At 33.4% G+C, this 22277-nt stretch overlaps 1 protein-coding gene and 1 non-coding gene across 2 annotated transcripts; one reads left to right on the top strand and one right to left on the bottom strand.

Moving 5' to 3' along the window:
- The first annotated feature begins 295 nt into the window (after window positions 1–295).
- Window positions 296–4802, top strand: LOC107609039 (ethylene-overproduction protein 1). Its single transcript, XM_016310857.3, has 5 exons — window positions 296–862; window positions 1076–3066; window positions 3284–3575; window positions 3665–3974; window positions 4301–4802. Exons 2-5 carry the CDS (start codon window positions 1109–1111, stop codon window positions 4525–4527), a joined length of 2787 nt encoding a protein of 928 aa, XP_016166343.3. The 5' UTR covers window positions 296–862; window positions 1076–1108; the 3' UTR covers window positions 4528–4802.
- Window positions 4803–21884: 17082 nt separating this feature from the next.
- Window positions 21885–21992, bottom strand: LOC148550624 (small nucleolar RNA R71). Its single transcript, XR_015893167.1, has one exon. It is a non-coding gene; the product is annotated as a small nucleolar RNA R71 (small nucleolar RNA).
- Window positions 21993–22277: the final 285 nt, after the last annotated feature.

Below are 22277 nucleotides of genomic sequence, written 5' to 3'. Positions count from 1 at the left end.
TTTATTCTGATTTTAATTGTTATAAAATTTGTATTAACTGCACAAAATATTTATTAATAAAAAAATCATTTGACACTTATAAAAAATAGTTTTTTTTTTTTATGTTTTTAAATCTTTTTAAACTATTTTTATCATTTTAATTTCTTAAAAATAATTTTGTCATAAAAAAAATTAAAAGACGTTTTAATAGTTTATCTAAGTGAGGGAGAATAGGACAAATGATATTTAAAAATGTGATTGAGTTGTTTGGTGTTGATGAGACATCTTAACCAAGAAATAATTGGATTGGTTACACAACTCACTCCACCTTATGCCACCTTTGCTTCACACTTCAATAATTCCCCCATCTTCTCAATCCAAACTTTGCGCTTTAATGGAAAAAAATTAAGGTAAATGACAAAGTTTTAATTAGTTTAAACACACCTCGATTATGGAACCAGTTGACCAAACCAAACAGAACCAGAATCTATGGCTTCCATTGGAGTGGTTCCACTTCCTTTGTAGTATGAATGAATCAGTGTCTCTAATATTTGCCACTGGGACCCCCCATTAAACACCCTTTTCTCTCTGTGAAAAGAACACAAATGGAGTTGTTTGTGGCACTAACTCTAAACTAAGCACCAAAAACCAGATTCCTTTTGTGTATTTGGTTTTTGCCACCACTAACTCCAACCTTTCATTGTGTATTTATTTTGTGTTTACTCCCAATCTTCAATCTTCAATCTTCAATCTTCAAAAACACACATGATTATAAAACCAGAATTTGACACCACCTTTTATAGAACCAAACCAAAAAAGAAGATTCCAGTTACCACCAAGTTCATCAGATTAGACCAAATGGTTCTCCTTCCAAACCAACCATGTAAGTAGCAGAACATTCGTACCCAAAACAAAAAGGTTTCATTTTTCATTAGTTTCACTATATTGGGATGTCATAAAACCTGAAAATTCACATTCTTTATGTCTCTATCTTTTATGGGTTTTGTATGCAAGTAAAACCAGAGGGTTTTTTGTTTCGTATTTTTTTGTTCCTTTATGGGGTCTCAATTTCAAAGTTCATTTCTTTTTGATAAAGGGTTGAAGGAAAAGTGAGAAAAAAGAGAAGAAAATGCGTGGATTAAAGATAAGTGAACGCTTCAAGAGCACACAAGTTCATGCCCTGAATTCCTCAGAAACCAGTGGTGGCAGCAGCAGCAGCAGAAGAAGAAGAAGAAGAAGAAGCAATGGTTCTTCTTCTGGTGTTGTATCCCTTGTGTTGTCAAAGGCCAAACCAAGGAACAAAACAACCTCAGAAGTTGGAAACCTTGTTGTTCCTCTTCAGTTACCTTCCACTGACACAATTGAACCATCCATTGAGCCTTACCTCAAACCAATCAACCTTGTGGAAGCCTTGGCAGAACTCTACTACAGGCTAGAGTGTTGCCCCCAATCACAGAAGGCTTCAATTTGTATCGAGCAGTATTCGCTGTTGCGCGGAATTGGAGACCAGAAGCTTCTCAGGAGGTGTCTCCGGACAGCGCGGCAGAATGCCGAGGACGTGTTGTCCAAGGTTGTTTTGTCATCATGGTTGAGATTTGAGAGGAGGGAGGATGAACTTGAAGGTGTGTCTTCAATGGAGTGTGGTGGTTGCATCCTTGAATGTCCAAAATTGAATTTGGTAAATGGGTTTAGTCCCTTTTCGGTTAATGATAAGTGTCAGTGTCCAAAAGAGTCAAAGCAAGAAAACATCACAGAGAGTAGTCTGTTTTTGCCATATGAGGAAAAGGATATTTCTTTCTGCATTGGAGATGAGGAAATCCATTGTGTTAGGTGGCGAATGGCAGAACTTTCAGACCCTTTTAAGGCCATGTTATATGGTGGATTTGCAGAGTCCCAAATGAGGAAAATTGATTTCACAAAAGGTGGAATTTGCTCAAAAGGTATGAAGGCAGTGGAATTGTACAGCAGAACAAAAAGATTGGATTCCTTTTGTCCTTTAACTCTATTGGAGCTTCTTTCCTTTGCCAATAGGTTCTGTTGTGAGGAGATGAAGTCTTCCTGTGATTCTCATTTGGCTTCAAATGTTGACAATATTGATGATGCTTTGATACTTATCGAGTATGGATTCGAGGAGCGAGCGCCTCTCCTTGTGGCATCCTGCTTGCAAGTGTTGCTCAGGGAGCTTCCCAGTTCTTTGTACAATTTGAATGTGATGAAACTTTTCTGTAGTTCTGGGGCGAAGGAACGGTTGGCCATGGTGGGGTATGATTCTTTCTTGCTCTACTGTTTCCTAAGCCAGGTTGCTATGGAGGAAAGCATGGTATCGAAAACCACAACAATGTTGCTGCAAAGATTGGAGGAATGTGCACTGGAAAGATGGCAGAAGGCCCTTGCATACCATCAACTGGGGTGTGTTCTGCTCGAAAGGAAGGAATATAAGCATGCACAACATTGTTTCGAGGCGGCAGCAGATTCAGGTCATGTGTATTCTGTTGCAGGCTTAGCCAGAACAAAGCACAAGCAGGGTCAACCATATTCAGCCTATAAGTTAATTAGCTCTCTCATATTCGAGCATAAACCAGCCGGGTGGATGTATCAAGAGCGCGCAATTTACAATATGGGAAGGGAAAAGATTATTGATTTGGATGCTGCAACTGAATTAGACCCCTCCCTTTCATTTCCTTACAAGTATAGAGCTCTGGCAAAGGTTGAGGAGAAGCAGATAAAAGATGGGATTTCGGAGCTTGATAAGATTATTGGATTCAAGCTCTCTGCAGATTGCTTAGAATTACGAGCATGGCTATTTATTGCGCTTCAGGATTATGAAAGCGCAGTCAGAGATATTCGCGCAATGTTAACTTTAGAGCCAAGTTACATAACCTTACAAGGGAAGGTCACAGGGAAATATCTGCTTCACCTCCTTATCCAGGAGGTGCAGCGAAAGAGTCAGGCCGAATGCTGGATGCAACTGTATGAACAATGGTCTTCGGTGGACGATGTTGGTTCATTGGCCATTATACATCAGATGCTGGAGAATGAGCCTGGAAAGAGCCTTCTAGAGTTTCGTCAGTCGCTACTACTCTTGAGGTAAGCATCTGTAAATCCAACCTTTAGTATTCATTGTGCATTGTGGTGCTGATTCATTATGAATTGATCATGTGCTTGATAAGCTTATAATATATAAATATGTTTCAAGTTAATGCTTTTTTTATCTTTCTTCATAGTGTAGCTATTTTCTACACTCAATTCAGTTTCTTAGTACAATGTCAAGAGTATTTATTCCTCACATATACGAATTTCATAGGTTAAATTGTCAAAAGGCGGCGTTGTGTAGTTTGAGGATGGCTAGGAACCATTGTAGTTCAATCCAAGAAAGGCTAATCTATGAAGGATGGATTCTGTATGATACTGGCTACCGGGATGAGGCTCTTGCAAGGGCTGAAAGGTCCATTGCAATTCAGAAATCATTTGAAGCCTTCTTTTTGAAAGCATATGTGTTGGCAGATACAAGTCTTAACCCTGAATCCTCTTCTTATGTTATCGAACTTCTGGAATCGGCGCTTAAACGTCCTTCGGACGGTCTTCGAAAAGGACAAGTTAGTAATCTCTACTATCATATCCTCCTATATCTGATCTTGCTGTGTGTTTTCTTGTTATCTTATTTGGTTGCTACAATTATTTTCAGGCTCTAAATAACTTAGGGAGTATTTACGTGGATTGTGGTAAGCTTGATCTTGCAAAATCGTGCTACAAGAATGCCTTGGCGATTCGCCACACGAGAGCTCATCAAGGTCTAGCACGTGTTTATCATCAAAAGAATCAGCGAAAAGCTGCGTATGACGAGATGACCAAGCTAATTTCGAAGGCAGATAGCAATGCCTCAGCATATGAGAAGCGCTCAGAATACTGTGACCGCGAGATGGCAAAGGTTGATCTTGATGTAGCAACACAACTTGATCCTTTAAGAACTTATCCATACAGATACAGGGCAGCAGGTACTTTCCTTATCTTTCATTCTTTTGATTTTGAGTCTTTCCCATCTGCTATTGTATTCTAATATGAGACACAGGTTTCGGATAATAATTAATATTGTTGTTTCTTGGTTGAACTGTGTTTTAATATTTGATAAGTTAATGATGCCAATTTGTTTCTTTGTTATGTGTGAACTGTGTTTTATTCACTGAATGCATTCAAATTTGTTTTGCCCCCTTCCATGAAGAATCTAGCTCCACCTGCTACTTACTTTTGATGCAAGCTTCACTGAAATCAAGATTTTCTTTCTTTCCTTTTCTGACTTGCATACAATGATGTTTGTAACCAGTGATGATGGATGAGCAAAAGGAGACGGAGGCCGTGGCGGAGCTTAGCAAGGCCATCAATTTCAAGCCTGACATGCAAATGCTTCATCTGAGAGCAGCATTCTATGAGTCAATGGGGGACTTATCCTCTGCTCTTCAAGATTGTCAAGCAGCTCTTTGCTTAGATCCTAACCACACCGACACCCTCGACCTCTATCAAAGGGCGCAGAAGCTTCACTTTCAATCTTAAATTGTCGTTACGATTTTGTTATGCTGTCCAAAATCTGTTACATTTTCCCTCAGAATTAATCTTGGTTGAAGAAAAGATGAACAAAACAAGATTTGAGTCACGTGTTTTACATGATCAAACAGGAGGATGGATTATTCAGGCTACTCCATCATTGGTATGATATGATATGATATGGATTCTTCTGAGGCATATTGAGATGTAGAATTTGTCTCAGACAGTTTACACATCTTGTACAGTGACATGAATATAATTTATAGAGGTTCACATTTCACACATATTTTCTAGCAATGTATATTTTACTTTTCTTTGCTTTGGTTTGCTTTGACAAAAGGTTTTAATTTTCAAATGTGTTCTCACACACCAAAAAAATCATCTTTGCACACACTTATGTATCTTGAAAATTTATATAATATGATAATAAAATAAATTTTATAATAATTTAATATGATGGGTCAAACTTAATAATATAATGAAAACAAATAAATACATTATCATGTACTATTAAAAAAATTTAAATTCTCAAAAGAGATACTGACATTAACAAGTTTACCAATAGATGCAGCATGACCCTCATGGCCTCATCTTATATGAGTTCTATACTCAGTATATATAAAAAAAAAAATACACATAAATAAGTTTGTCCACATTAAAAAAATATTGAAAAATAATCTCACCAAATTTTCTTAGGAGAAAGTAGCCTTGTAGTTATTCCATATAAAGAGCAAGTAGAGGTGGCAAATAAACAGCTTTATGTCTATTAAGCACCAAAGAGAAGAATCATTTTTTTGTCTAAAGGTAAGAATCATTTGAATGGTCCTGTTCTCATTTTGCTCTTTATATACGTACACAAACACAAATATAGAATATAGAAAGGTATAAAAATGTTTTGACATGGAAGTCAAGTGAGACAAGTAGAGAGCATGAACAAAGTCCAGCATTTGGATTTTGGGAAGAGTGAATAAATTAGACTTGCTTCAAAGGATAGTTTCTCTTTCTTTTACCTTTTTTTTTTTTTTGCAATGATAGATTTTGAAAATTGTTGGTTTATAAGTTTATCATGTCATTTATATTTTGGGCTTTAAATGAAAGCCTATACTTGTATTCTAGACTTAACTTCCATATTTGTCCACCAAAAAGTTGACGATTCCGTATTGCTTGATCAGGATCCAATGTAGTGATTTCCTTGTAAAGCTTATTAATTGTACAATACCAAAAAAAAAAAAAAGACTTATTAATTGTAAGTAACCTCTCTCACAAGGAATTTTTTTTAAATAAATATTTTATTTACCAAAATACATCGTATGATTTATCTCATTTACAGTATAAACGAAATAAGGTTGCACGTATCTCGTTTACACTGTAAACGAGATAAGGCACGAAATGGAAGACGTGCATATTTCGCTTACAATGTAAATGAGATACATGCAATCTTATTTTGTTTGCACTGTAAATGAGATACGTGAATATTTATGACGTTTACAATGTAAACGAAAAACGTAGCAATACAATTTCAGCAGCTATAAAAGGATGTGCAACCATTTGTATTCTCCACAAATATTTCACTTCTTTTTCTCTACCCTTTTTCTTTCAAAAAGTAACCCAAATATCTAGTAGTAGTGGATATTTGGTTGTAAGTGTGTATCCCAATTGCCATATAAAAAATAGTAATACTGGGGTGATATTTGAGTGTGAGAATCCCATTTTGTTGCGTACCCGACGTGTAAATTCTTTGTCGGAGCTAAAGAGTCTGATATTGAGTAGCGTTGGTAGTAGCGCAAGAAAAGAGATCGGAAGAGTGGTGTATAGTTTGCTAGCACCTATGGAAAACAGATTTTTTCAGTTTCATCTGTTTTGGCTCCATGGCGACGAGCATTCATCTGTTTTGGCTCCATGGCGACGAGCATGTGCGCCTGATGTTTAATATTCATGGGAGAATCATGGCAGAACAAGTGATAGAGCTTTCTGCGGAGTTGGTGATGTTGGTGGCGGTGGATCTGGCTAGTCAGACTTTGTACAGGATGACCCACTTCACGCACCACCACCGCTACACGTTGTTAGTCCAATGGAAGACATGGACGTTAACGGTAAGGACTCCGACGAGGAGTACGTTGTGGATAGTAATGAGAGCGGTTCTTCTGAAGATGATGGTGAGTAGGAGTTTGTACCAGAGACCCCGGTCGAGTCATCACGTCGGTATCTTCTGCCTATCTCGCACCCAATTCCGGCCTTGTCATCTGTACCCAGTCACTATCATACATTGGATCTGGATGCGATGCAAGAGAAAAATTCATTTTCCAACACGGGTGAAGACGATTACAATTTAGACGGTGGCGTGGAGTTTCGGGTTGCCACAAATTCAAAAGCAGAGATGCAATAATGCAATGTTTGAAGAATTACAGCATTCACAGAAGTGCTGAGTATCGAGTCGTGGAGTCGGATCGATTAAAGTACCATGTGCATTGCCGACAATATGAAGCAGGCTACCCTTGGAGTCTCCGTGTTGCTCTCCGATAGAATCTCGAATATTGGTAAGTTCAAGTTTAATTGTGTTCTATTTTCTCATTTATCATTTTATGCTTAATGTACATGTCAACCACGGTTGTCCTATTTCGTTAGGGAGGTGCGTAGGGTGGGAGGAGTACACACCTGTTTAGCACCCACCATGTCTCAAGAACACCGACAGTTGGATAGCAGTCTCATCTGCCGTGTCATCCTGTTGTTAATACAATCCACCCTATCGGTCAACATCTTTGTCCTACAAGGTGCAGTTAGGCACAGCTATCATTTCAAACCTCTCGTACAAAAAGGTTTGGATGGCAAAACAAAAGGTAATTGCCTAGATATTCGGTGATTGAGAAGAGTCATATAATAAAGTGCTGAGGTTGCTGCAAACACTACAGAGTTGTTATCTTGGAACGAGGGTTGAGATCAGTGTTGTACCGTACTATGATGGGCACCTTATGGTGCGTAATTGCAGCATATTTGATAAGGTATTTTGGGCCTTCCCTGCCTGTGGGTTTTTCGCGGGAGATGGCAGACTGGGCTAGTAGATTCAACAAAGAGATTTGGCTACAACATTGCGACGACGGTCGCCGGTTTGGACACATGACGACAAACCTCTCCGAGTGCATGAATCCTGTGCTTAAAGGTACACGCTACCTACCGATTTCAACTATCTTGCGATGCACCTACTAGAGGTTACAGTAATTGTTCGTTAGGAAGGGATGGGAGGCACATGCATAGCTAGTGGTGGGCAATCAATTTTTTCAATGGCTGATAGCTGCTATTAAGAAGAATAGAGAGAAAATCTCGAAGATGTGCATTACTCACTGCGACAGACGGGCTTCAGTGTTCCCGGTTGAGGATTTAGAGCCTTTCGAGGGTTGGTCGCAAGGGTCGTACCGTGTTCGCTTGACGGTGGGCACGTGTGATTGTGACCTTTTTCAGTCATTACATTTTTCATGTCGACATCCACTAGTTGCCTGTGCCACCACGAATGTCAAATGGGGTTCATACGTCCATCCGGTGTACATGCAGCACGTTGTGTTCAAGGTGTATGAGGCAGACTCTCTTCTGATACCAGACAAGAAGCTTTGGCCAGAGTGGTATGGGACACAACTTTGTCCTAATCCTGCCATGCATAGGAAGTCTACTGGCAGACTTGTTTTCACCAGGTTTCGTAATGAGATGGATGAAGGCGAGCACCAAGAGAAGATGTGTGGTCTCTATAGGAAAACTAGTCATATCCGAAAAAGCTGTCCAAACCAGCCTATGGATGAGGATTAGTTTAGAGTCGCTACTTTGCCTGTCTTAGTTGAGGTTGCTGTTTGTGTAGTTCATATCATTGTTCACTTTCTTACTTAGCATATTTTGTACTCGAAAAACCAACTTGGGTTGGTCAAGTAGTCAGCTCACTCGTCCGCTTAAGCAAGTGTCGGGGTTTCGAATCCCGCCTTGTGCATGCAGCAACTCATTGGCCAGCGGCAGACCCTTAAATGGAATTCAGATTCGCGACGAATTAGTCACACATAACCACATTTACATAAAACATCCAAAGAAAGAACTCAAGAATTTAAACCCAAACTAAATACCATAGATATAAAAAAAATCATATATAGTGCACCAAAATACAACATAAATAGTATTTCAAAATACATCAGTTGTAATATGTGGAATAACAAAAATACAACACTAATAACGATATCATCGGTGGTGATCACTCTGGTAATGCAGCTGATGTCCGATGTCACATGACGAAGGTTGTGTCTGTTGCTGAAGTCTGTTAGAACATTTGTTTGGAGGAGGCTGTGGGTGATGAGAGAAATCCTGTGACTGATGAGGCGGCTGTGATGGCAGCGAATGATGTGGGAAAATGTAACTCTCCGAAGAGAAAAAAAATTTACTTAATTAATTAATAACTACATTATTAAACATGTAGTTAACAAATAATTTAAATAATTAAACACATTGACTTAAATAATTAAGTACTAAATTAATAAACACCTAGTTAATTAATAATTACATTAATAAACATATACCTAATAAATTAACTTAAATAACAATGTTTACTTAAATAATTGATAACTTAATCACCCAATATCTATCTAACAACTTACTTTAAATAAAAACAAAATGAATAACATTTACTTAAAAACTTAATTTAACTAACACTTATAAATAAACCCTATCAACCCTTCTTAATAATACATCATCCAACTAACATGTGTTATATATTAGTTTTATAAAAGTACCTTAACTATGGTTTCACATACATTTTTTAACATAAACACAAAGACAACAACACTAACCTTGAAGTCGGCTGCCCCTGCGATGTGCTATGTCGCGTTCAGGCGGTTGATGTTCGGATCTTGTGCATCTACGTGCGCCATGCTCGCCTAGTAAGTCGATAATATGGTTAGACCCAGTTTGGGTAACTAACTTAATTAAACTCCTTTTGATAAAATAACTTAAATAATAAATGACTCTGTTAAAAGTAACTTATAAATAAGTTATTTTGTGTTTGGATTTTTAACTCTAAAAGTGCTTATTTTAAAGAAATGTAATGAAAAGTAGAAGTATTATGAGAGAAGTCATTTTTTTTAACTTCTCTATAAGTTCCAAAATAACTTCTTAGAAAGTTGCAATTTGGTTTTGAAAATTGCACCCGACATTAATACTACTACTTTTTATAAGTCAAAAATTAAAAAAAAAACTACTTCTAGAGTTTCCCAAACAGGCCCTTAGAAGAGGGTAGAAGTTGGAGAAAATTTGAAGACATGAGTGAAAAACAACTCCAAACGATGGTGTAAACAAATTGTATATATAGGCCGCGTTTAGTCTTATTTCGTTTACAGTGTAAACGAAATAAGATTGCACGTATCTCGTTTACACTATAAACAAAATAAGACTCTTATACAACACATGTATAAACGTGATACGACCACGTCATTTCGTACTTTATCACATTTACAGTATAAATGAGATATGTGCAACCTTATTTCGTTTACATTGTAAATCAGATAAGTCATACGAAATATTTTGATAAAAATACTACAAAATATATATTTTAGTAAATAAATACTTATTTTATTTATTTAAAAAAAAAAACCTCTCACAAGCCTTTTGTTAGGATTTGTATGGGCATGCGCCAAGGTCTTATCACTTTAGACAATTATTTTCAATCTTAGACAATTAGGTACGTTTGTTTCTAGGACGTATGAAACTGGGAGATTTGAGCCGAGTATTGTATTTGGTAATATGGAAATTTTAGTAATTTTAGATAGTGTTTATTTGTTAGGGACTGAAATTGAGAAACTGAGACACAGAATTATGTCTAGTGGTAAGAGATTTTAACTGAAATTTTAGTTTTAACTTTTAAGATATAAAATTTTAATTATTTTAATACCTTCAAAAAATAAAAATACAGAAAATAAAAACTTTTAAAAATAAAAACTAAAATTTTAATAATATTTTTTTAAAAAAAATTTCCATTTACCTTTTTAAATTTACATTCTATTATTTTCACTATCTTCACTTCTACAACCTCTCTAACTTTTGGAATGGTACTGGTAACCATGATATTTAATTGTGCTTGGGTTCTTTTCTCCTTCAAACCAAGGTGGCCTAATGACAAGTGACAACCATGCTCTTGCTATGAGTTGTCATGGAAATTTTTGCGAATTATGCTTCAACTCGCCTATACAAAATGTTTAAGGGAACAAAGGGGAAGAAAATGGCCCTGAGAACTGCAGTAGTGTTCCTTGGAATTGTATCTGTCGTTTTTTTTTTTTTTTGTTTTTGCTAAACACTCATATGGGGCATAAAATTATCTAGAGCTATGTCATTTGGATCTATGTTTGCTCTTATCTTCTTATGGTTTGGAATTTCAATTCCACTTGTTTTCGTGGGTGAGGCCAGCAATTAAAAATCTTGTGAAGGCAAATAAAAGTTCAAGGCTATTTATTTTTTTAATTAATAAAAATATTTAAATAATTTTATTTTTTTAATCATTATATTTATTTTAAAATAAATAAGATATTAAAACATAACTTAGTTTTATATATTTTACACCAAACACAATACATAAACTTAATTTAATCTCTATTTTTTAATTTTTCTGTCTTTCAATTTTAGTCTCCTTTTTTAATGTAATCTTAATACTTTCAGAAAGTAAAAACACAAGGACTAAAATTTATAGAGATCAAAATTAAAAGTGTAATAATATATTTTTTTAAAATTACTCTCATCTAACTTTTTAAATTTTCATTCTAGCTGTTTCACCATCTTCACTCTTCAGCACAGTAGTTTCCGACAACCAAAGAAAAGCAAAAGGCTTGGCTATTGTAGAGCTTGGTGGCACTATCCATCTGTAGCACGAGCTCTGGTGACGTTTTCTTGCTTTAAAAGAGAGTTATTCAATTAGTGAAATACAGAGTAGCTAAGTACTATCTAACATGAATCTTCGCATCATGCATCATTCATGATCACTATTACCCAACCATGAACCATCCCTCAATAAGCTCCTGTTTATATGAAAATATAAAAGCATCCAATTTCATTTATTCATCACAGATTATCTGATTGTCCCTTTTATCTTTGTAGTTTCTTTAGCCTGGTGCCTACTGTTTGAAATTTTGTCAAACTTCTCATCCAATCATATGTAGTACTCCCCTTTACTTTTCTTTAATATCCATACTTTTCCTTCAAACAATATTTTCAAAGTTTATATTATCTCTTTCTATTAATTTAAACTTTTAGGAGAGAGTGATATAATGACAAAGAACACTGTTGTAAGCGACGGGAACACGGTAGCTTTCGTTTATAACAAGATTTGTGAATCCCAATTTCAAAAGTGATCATCACTCTATTATGTGACAAGTCTATCATTCACACCCTTGCTAACTCCATATTCTACAGAGAACCAAACGTATGAAAATCGAACGTCGTCTATTGCAAGAAACAAGTATTTGTCTTATTTGACACTTGATGCATGTTTTATCCTGCAATCAATTTGATGATTTGTTATAGTCTTACAGATGAATGAGTTATGCTACATTATACTAAAATCAGTCACTAAAGTTATTAGTATAAAATATATGTTAGAATATAAATATATATTAAAAATAAATTAAAATATTTATACATAAATATATAAATGACTGATTTTAATAACTGATTTTGATGTATAAATAGTATTTTTGTAGAAAAATAGTAAATTAACCAGTCATTTTTATAATTAAATTTTATTAAATATTTTAATATCTTTTTTTATTTTAATTAAAATTTTTTATTATTAATTTTTAAATTATTAAACTAATTTAATTAAATTTAATTATTAAAATAATTTAGTCGTATAATATTGTTGATTTTGGTAAATGCCCTAGTTCGTGGACCATTCTCTAGCAACTTGTCCGAACTGAGATTCTTGGACATACGTAAACCTAGTTCAAGGAAGGCTATAACTAACGTGACTTGTGTAGCAACTCGCGGTAGTAAATTAAAGATCCTTTCAATAGGTTTATAAGTGATTTTTTAAATTTTTAATTTATAAAAAAATATAATATTAATATTTGGTATAATTTTTAAAATAAAATTATAATTTTTTAAAAAGTTATTTTGGTATTTAAGAAGAAAATAAAAAAATTACTTCTCTCATAATAAAAAGTTTTTTTTTTATCATTTTTCACTTAAAATAAGTACTTTTAGAACTAAAAAATTAAACATAAAATAACTTATTTATAAGTTACTTTTAATATAAGTATTTATTGTTTAAGCTATTTTTTCAAAAGTAAATTAATTAAGTTGTTTATTCAAACTAGACCTAAATATTTAAAGACAAAAAAATATTATAAAACTAATAAAATTTATTATTTTTAGTCAATAGTTAATGAATAATATTTAAAAATATAAATTAAAAATATATTATCAAATTATTAGACTAAAAAATAAAAATATTAAATTGATAATTAAAAATAATAATAATAAATAATAAATTTGCTGACACACTTTTTTTAACATATTTTGAGATTTTTTTCACAAAGCTAACATAATTTATCATTAGCTATTATAAAGTAAACTATTAAAACGATACCTCAAAGTTTACATTATTAATAAAAAAATTCTAAAAAATGTTAACGATAAATAAACTCTCGAAAGATTTAAAAACGCAACAAAAAAATTAGATATTAAATATATATTCTAAAAAAAGACTTTAGATATTAGATTTTGATGTAAATTTTTGTAATTATTATTAAAAAATAAGATATTTTTATCTTTAAAATTTGGTAATTTTATGTCAAGTAAATTTTTTTAAAAGAATTTTATTCTGAATTATCATTTTTTAAAAAAAAAACAAAAAAAATTAAAGATCAAATTTTGTTCCAAATTTTTTGTGTACTTTCTAAATATTTATTCAAATATTACCACTTAAATTTATATTAAATAGAAAAATCGTTTGCTAAATACAAAAAAAAAATTGTCTCTTACAAAAAATATAATAATTATTAGTTATTTTTATTATATTTTTAAATTATTTAAAGAGCAATTTTATTAATATCATCTTTCAGAAATTTTATTGTCAATAACTGAATTTTTTAAATACTAAATTAATAGTTAACTCACTAATATAATTTAAAAAAAAATTTAAGTGTATTTAAAATATTAATATTTCAATAATTTTAATCGTTAATTTTAATTAATATATATTATAAAATTTTTTAAATATATTCAAAATATCGATGTTGTAATAATTATATATATTTTTTATAATTAAAATTAACTATTAAAATTATTAAAATATCAATATACTTACTACACTAGAAAATATACTTTTTCTTTTTCATATCCATTTAAACTATTGTAATACCTGTACACTTAAAATTCTTCCATTAATTTAACATAATGGCAATATTGTTAAGAAAAGTTTAGGAGTCAGTAACTTTATTAAATTATGGCCAGCATGTAATTAACAAAAAAAAGTGAGACATTAGATGAAATCTCACACCAACTTTACACTATTAAAATCATCATTAATGATTATTTAATCGTTACAAATCACAAAAGTTACTGCTCCTAGCATTCCTCGTATTATTATATTGGGAGTTGCATGAGTGCCACGTGGACCAATGTTTTCTCTTTCCCATAAAGTTACGATGAAGTGACACAAAAATACAAAATGCATGCGGAATATTAATTATTTAAATTTTTATAGGAGAAGAAGAGAAAAGAGAAAACATGGCGTGAAAGACAAGAACAAATCAGGAGTAGGATTTAGTTAGGTCACTTAGGTGCACGAATAATATATATCATTACATACACTACGGTATTATTCTATTTAAAAACAATATTGATGACGTTAATACCCGGAAAATTTTGTGTGTTAGCTCATTGTCCAATTATCGTCTGAAAAATTTGTGTTTTTCACCGTTAGATAATAAAAAATCAATCATACTTGAATATAGATGTGGCATCTCATTATTTTTCTTTTCGAACAATAAAAAGATAAAGTCTTCAAAAGTCATTAATTGATTTTGACTTGAGCATATATACTTAGTTGTTACGCATTTGGCCAATTGGAATTTGTTCTCTTTTTCATTCTCATGATTTAACTTAGGTACTTTTAATTTACAACCCCGCCCAATAAAAGTATCATGGTTATTTCATATCAGTAATAAACTAATATATCCCCTCCACTACCCCTTAATAACTATGATCACAAGTTGAGATTCTTTAAATTTATACATACTTTTGGCAGGGATGAATTGGAGGACTTTACTTTGTATATTATTCTCTTCTACAAATTTCTGTACCACAAAGAATCAAATAAATATAAAGCAACAATTTTACAAAAAAAAATTATCTTATATTATATTGTACAAATTCTTTCTTTACAAGTAATTAAATTTTAAGATCGAAAGAAAACCACCATAATAAAATGCAAAAATTATCTTATTTAAATGAGTTGTATTCAATTTATTCCAGTATTAATTTGTCCCTTACTATATATATCATCTTTTTAAAACTAAAAGATGAAAATATATGTCAAGATGATCATTTTACTTTAAAATTAAGAGTAATTCTAGTTAGAAAAACAATATTTTAAAATTATTTTATTTAACTTAATACTTATAATTTTATATATGTAATATTTATAATTATACACTTATTATATTTAATATTATATATTTATTTTAATAGTCAGTAATTAATAAATACAAACAAAAACCAAAAAAACAAATTATGACCATCTTTGGCTTCCTAGAATTTAACCTCAAACATTATATACATAAAATAATAAAATTATACATATTAAATTAAATAAAAATAATTTTAAATTATTACCTTTCTAATATTACTCAATTAATTATTATTTATCACACTACAATAAATTCGAATTGAGGCAACCCTTTAAAAACATTGCCTATAATAAGAAAAAGCGATGCCTTTGATTAAAGGCAACACTTTTTGATAAAATGCAACACTTTTTGGAATTGGCTATACGGCCGTTACCTTTGGTCTAAAGCAACAGTTTTTTGCATCAAAGAAAACCCTTTTCGTGGCAACCTTTAAAAAACATTGCATTTTCTACTAAAAAATAATTTTATGTAAGGGTTGCTTTAGAGGACCCAAACACAACGCATTAATAAAGACTTTATTGTGACATTTTTTACGAGTTGTATTTTTTAATACATAAAGTAACACTTGTCTAAGTTTTTTTAAGTTTCCTTTTAATATACCTAAAGCAATACTTGTATAAACTTTTTTTGTTCTTTTTTTAACTTTTTTCATATACCTAAAATAACACTTGTCTAAGTTTATTTGCGGTTATCTTTTACCTAAAACAACATCTTATTGAGTTTTTCTTAGGTTCTCTTTTTTATATTTAAAGAATTTTTTTTTTTACATTTCTTATATTTATATGACATTTGAAGGATATATAGCACATATTAATAATATCTAAATATTTAAATTCAATTTAATCGATATAAGAAGAATAAGCTAATATATATTGCATATATATAGAAAGGTATTTTAAGTGCCAATTAACATACTTGCTAAGTTACCAATTCAAATAAATAATAAATATTAATAAAAAAATACATATTTTTCTCATGATGAACTTAAACTATATATATATATATATATATATATATATATAACCAACGACTTTGTGCTTTACTATTGTGCCAGAATCGCCTTTATCTCATAAAGCTTTATCCAACCATAAGCAAGTTGCAGTCAAATCTAAATGGACAAAAAAAAAATATATTATCAAAAATAATTTCAACAATAACATGTATCGATAAACATATTCAAGTGTTACAACAATTTAACACACATATATCTAATCATCATTTGGTATATGAGTTGATGGAGGAGAATGCCGACAATTCAAATTTGGATCTTGTGTACTATTTACAGACGATTGCTTAGATTGCAAGAGAGAAAGCGCTTCATCCATATTCATACCAGGAGCAGTTTATTGCAACATAAGTTTCACAATATCTTCCAATGCTTGCATCTTTTGCTTTGTGTCATCTAGTTCAACTTTTAAGGCTGTTACCTTCTTTTCACTTTGTTTATTGATTTCATATATTTCTTTTTTTTCCTTCACTACAAGAAATGCAATGAGTACCGCGTTGGATTTACTGTCGTGCTTGAGTTGACGGTATTAACGTCGTCGGAAACTGCTTACCGGTGGATTTTTTTACGCTAATTACCGGTGGATTTTTTGTCGATCTGACGGTAACTTTGGCGCCATTTCACGTGTTTAGACACCAAGTTACCGTCAAATTTTTTAGACAGTAAATTCTACAGTAATATTTATTATTTTATTTATTTTTTTAGCACATTTAAGCTACAATTAGTATACTCTTGTTAACAAAATTGTTAGTAGAAATTTGAAATTAGAAGAAATCAACAAATTATTTTATGAAAAATAAATGGTCTGAATGTAATAAAATGTCACAGATGTAGAATACAATGAAGTAGACAAACAAAATTTCATAAAACCCTAACCCCTATAGATCCGCATAATCTTCATCGTTGTTGTCGTCGGCGTCGTGGTCCCCCTGTTGAGGCGGTGGAGTAGGTGCTGCCGCCGGTGCCCAACAGCAGCGCCATTGCCTCCAGCGCCCATTTGCTGGCTGTACTCGTCCATCTGCTATTGCAACCGATCGAGCTATTCCAGCTTCTCCTTCAGGTCCGAGATGACGGCAATGCGTGCAAGAAGGTCTCGATACCTCTTCTCAGACTGCTCCGCTTGCTAGTGAAGCTCCTGTGTTAGCTTCTACACCTCCTCCCTCAAGTCAACAACTTCTTGCAGATCATCAAGGTTGGTGACAGAGGTAGAGGCAAAGGAAGCCGCCAATGGTAGAGGAGCGGAGGCCACTAGTGAAGAATGACCCCAACCCGAAGCGGCGATTCTTGTGGTGTTCAGAAGCAGTCTCGTGCCAAACCCTATCAGGATCTACCACTGAGGTCTCGGAGCTGGTTTCGTCATCTCCACTAGGCGGCTGAGATTGCTGGGTCGCGACCACCAACCTCTGCATGTACTCCTCCTGTGTCACACACGTTAGTTGTAATTAGGATAATAGTTAAATAATTGACTTTAAACCAAACAAAGTTGAAACTTAGGATTAATTTAAACTCACATAACACTATAATAGGCCGCAGACTGTTTGTCAGCAAATTTCTCCTTGTTTGCCTTCAAAGTATAGGTATATGATGAGCGGATAATTTATACGCTTTTTGACATTGTTTTTAGTATGTTTTTAGTAGGATCTAGTTACTTTTAGGGATGTTTTCATTAGTTTTTATGTTAAATTCACATTTCTGGACTTTACTATGAGTTTGTGTGTTTTTCTGTGATTTCAGGTATTTTCTGGCTGAAATTGAGGGACTTGAGCAGAAATCAGATTCAGAGGTTGAAAAAGGACTGCTGATGCTGTTGGATTCTGACCTCCCTGCACTCAAAGTGGATTTTCTGGAGCTACAGAACTCGAAATGGCGCTCTTCCAATTGAGTTGGAAAGTAGACATCCAGGGCTTTCCAGCAATATATAATAGTCCATACTTTGGCCAAGAATTGACGACGTAAACTGGCGTTCAACGCCAGCCTTCTGCCCAAATCTGGCGTCCAGCGCCAGAAAAGGATCCAAAACCAGAGTTGAACGCCTAAACTGGCACAGAAACTGGCGTTCAACTCCACAAATGGCCTCTGCATGTGTAACACTCAAGCCCAAGCCCAAGCACGCACCAAGTGGGCCCCGGAAGTGGATTTGTACATCAATTACTTACTCATGTAAACCCTAGTAGCTAGTTTATTATAAATAGGACCTCTTACTATTGTATTAGGCATCTTTTGATCATCTTAGGATCTTAGGATCATCTTTGAACGCATTGTTCTTAGACCATAGGGGCTGGCCACACGGCCATGCCTGGACCTTCACTTATGTATTTTCAACGGTAGAGTTTCTACACTCCATAGATTAAGGTGTGGAGCTCTGCTGTTCCTCAAAGATTAATGCAAGTACTACTGTTTTCTATTCAATTCATCTTATTTCTCTTCTAAGATATCCATTCGCACCCAAGAACGTGATGAAGGTGATGATTATGTGTGACGCTCATCATCCTTCCCCCTTATGAACGCGTGCCTGACAAACACTTCTGTTCTACATGAATTAAGCTAGAATGAGTATCTCTTAGATCTCCTAATCAGAATCTTCGTGGCGTAAGCTAGAATGATGGCGGCATTCAAGAGAATCCGGAAGGTCTAAACCTTGTCTGTGGTATTCTGAGTAGGATTCAATGATTGAATGACTGTGACGAGCTTCAAACTCGCGAGTGCTGGGCGTTAGTGACAGACGCAAAAGGAGGGTGAATCCTATTCCAGCATGATCGAGAACCGACAGATGAATAGCCGTGCCGTGACAGGGTGCGTGAGCATATTATTCACTGAGAGGAGGGGATGTAGCCACTGACAACGGTGATGCCCTTGCATAAAGCCAGCCATGGAAAGGAGTAAGACTGATTGGATGAAGATAGCAGGAAAGCAGAGGTTCAGAGGAACGAAAGCATCTCCATTCACTTATCTGAAATTCCTACCAATGAATTACATAAGTATTTCTATCCCTATTTTATTATATTAAATTCGAAAACACCATTATCACTTTATATCTGCCTGACTGAGATTTACAAGGTGACCATAGCTTGCTTCATACCAACAATCTCCGTGGGATTCGACCCTTACTCACGTAAGGTATTACTTGGACGACCCAGTGCACTTGCTGGTTAGTTGTATCGAAGTTGTGACAATTATGAATTAAGATCAGAGCACCAAGCTTTGGAGCCATTACCAGGATTTGTTCGAGCCTGGAGATCACAATTTCGTGCACCAAGTTTTTGGCGCCGTTGCCGGGGATTGTTTGAGTTTGGACAACTGACGGTTCATCTTGTTGCTCAGATTGGGTAACTTTCTTTTCGTTTTCTTTTCAAAAATCTTTCAAAAATATTTTCAAAAAAAAAAAAATTCTCTCTCTTGTTTTCGAAAAAAAAAAAATGTTTTCAAAAATTTATTCAAAATTTTTTAAGAATGAATTCTAGTGTTTCATGGAGCATGCAAAGCCTGGCTGGCTGTAAAGCCATGTCTAAATTTATTTGGACTGAGGCTTGCAATTTGTTATAAAGAACAATATACTCTCGTGTTAAAGACTAAAGCTTGGCTGGCCATTGGCCATGTCTAGTGTTTTGGACTGGAGCTTTCTTTGAAAGCTTGGCTGGCTAGTGAGCCATGTCTAATTCCTGGACTGAAGCTTTAGACTAACATGGCAAGATTCCTGGAATTCATATTAAAAATTTTGGAATCCTTATTTTTCTTTTTCATATAATTTTCAAAAAATATAAAATAAAAATCCAAAAAAAAAAATTTAGAAAATCATAAAAATCAAAAATATTTTCTGTTTCTTGTTTGAGTTTTGAGTCACATTATAAGTTTGGTGTCACTTGCATATGCATCTTGCATTTTTCGAAAATATCATGCATTCATAGTGTTCTTCATGATCTTCAAGTTGTTCTTGGTAAGTCTTCTTGTTTGATCTTGATGATTTTTTGATTTGTGTCTTTCCATGTTTATCATATGCATTCTTGAATTCTTAGTGTCTAAGCATTAAAGAATTCTAAGTTTGGTGTCTTGCATGTTTTATTTGCATTAAAAATTTTTTAAAATTATGTTCTTAATGTTCATCATGACATTCAAAGTGTTCTTGGTGTTCATCTTGACATTCATAGCATTCTTGCATGCATCACATGTTTTGATCTAAAAAATTTCATGCATTGCATCATTTTAGTGTTTTTCTCTTGCATCATAAAAATTCAAAAATAAAAAAAATATCTTTCCCCTTTTCTCTCATCAAATTCAAAAATTTGAGTTGACTTTTTCAAAAATTTTTAAAATCAAGTTGTTTCTCATGAGTCAAATCAAATTTTCAATTTGAAAATCTTATCTTTTTCAAAATCTTTTTCAAAAATCAAATCTTTTTCAAATTTCTTAGTTATTTTCGAAAATTCCAAAAATATTTTTCAAAAATCTTTTTTCTTATTTTCATATCAAATTTTCGAAAATAACATAATCAATTAATGTTTGGATTCAAAAATTTGAAGTTTGTTACTTGCTTGTTAAGAAAGATTCAAATTTTAAGTTCTAGAATCATATCTTGTGATTTCTTGTGAATCAAGTCATTAATTGTGATTTTAAAAATCAAATCTTTTTCAAAACTAATTCCTATCATATCTTTTCAAAATATCTTCTTATCTTATCTTTTTCAAAAATATCTTTTCAAAATATCTTTTCTAACTTCCTAACTTCCTATCTTTTCAAAATTTGTTTCAACTAACTAACTAACTTTTTGTTTGTTTCTTAACTTTTTCAAAACTACTTAACTAACTCTCTCTCTCTAATTTTCGAAAATATCTCCCCTCTTTTTCAAAAATTTCTTTTTAATTAACTAATTATTTTTATTTTGTATTTTTTATTTCAAAAATTTTCGAAAAATACTAACAAATTTTCAAAAACCAATTTTCAAAAATCACTAACCCCTTTTTCAAAATAATTTTCGAAAATTATCCCTCCCCCATCTCATTCTATTTATTCATTCATATCCTAACATCTCATTTCACCTCCTTCCATCCTCACAGTTGTGTTTCTTCCATTATATTACATTCTTTGTCTCCCCCTCTTCTTCCACTCACACAGGGATCCCTATACTGTGGTATAAAGGATCTCTATTATTATCATTATTTTTCTGGCCTTTCTTCCTTGTCATATGAGCAGGAGCAAGGATAAGAACATTCTTGTGGAAGCAGATCCAGAACCTGAAAGGACTCTGAAAAAAAAAATTTTTAAGAGAAGCTAAAATACAACAATCCAGAGATAACCCTTCAGAAAATTTCAAACAGGCAGAGGAGATGGCAGCCGAAAATAACAATAATGCAAGGAGGATGCTTGGTGACTTTACTGCACCTAATTCCAATTTACATGGAAGAAGCATCTCCATTCCTACCATTGGAGCAAACAACTTTGAGCTTAAACCTCAATTAGTTTCTCTAATGCAGCAGAACTGCAAGTTTCATGGACTTCCATCTGAAGATCCTTTTCAGTTCTTAACTGAATTCTTGCAGATATGTGATACTGTTAAGACTAATGGAATAGATCCTGAAGTCTACAGGCTCATGCTTTTCCCTTTTGCTGTAAGAGACAGAGCTAGATTATGGTTGGATTCTCAACCTAAAGACAGCCTGAACTCTTGGGATAAGCTGGTCACGGCTTTCTTAGCCAAGTACTTTCCTCCTCAAAAGCTGAGCAAGCTTAGAGCTGATGTTCAAACCTTCAGACAGAAAGAAGGTGAATCCCTCTATGAAGCTTGGGAAAGATACAAACAGTTGACCAAAAAGTGTCCTTCTGACATGCTTTCAGAATGGACCATCCTGGATATATTCTATGATGGTTTATCTGAGCTATCAAAGATGTCACTGGACACTTCTGCAGGTGGATCCATTCACCTAAAGAAAACGCCTGCAGAAGCTCAAGAACTCATTGACATGGTTGCTAATAACCAGTTCATGTACACTTCTGAAAGAAATCCTGTAATCAATGGGACGCCTATGAAGAAGGGAGTTCTTGAGGTTGATACTCTGAATGCCATATTGGCTCAGAACAAAATATTGACTCAGCAAGTCAATATGATTTCTCAGAGT

The sequence above is a fragment of the Arachis ipaensis genome, chromosome B7 (genome assembly GCF_059453495.1).
Source record: "Arachis ipaensis isolate K30076 ecotype BB chromosome B7, ASM5945349v1, whole genome shotgun sequence".
Classification (NCBI taxonomy): domain Eukaryota; kingdom Viridiplantae; phylum Streptophyta; class Magnoliopsida; order Fabales; family Fabaceae; genus Arachis; species Arachis ipaensis.
The sequence above is the reverse complement of the archived record's forward strand: the minus strand, read 5'-3'. Positions and strand labels throughout refer to the sequence as shown.

Coding starts and splice junctions, on each gene's coding strand:
- LOC107609039 (XM_016310857.3), top strand. CDS start 1,109: ATGCGTGGATTAAAGATAAGTGAACGCTTCAAGAGCACACAAGTTCAT. Junction 3,067..3,283: donor CAGTCGCTACTACTCTTGAG/GTAAGCATCTGT, acceptor CGAATTTCATAG/GTTAAATTGTCAAAAGGCGG. Junction 3,975..4,300: donor ATACAGATACAGGGCAGCAG/GTACTTTCCTTA, acceptor GTTTGTAACCAG/TGATGATGGATGAGCAAAAG.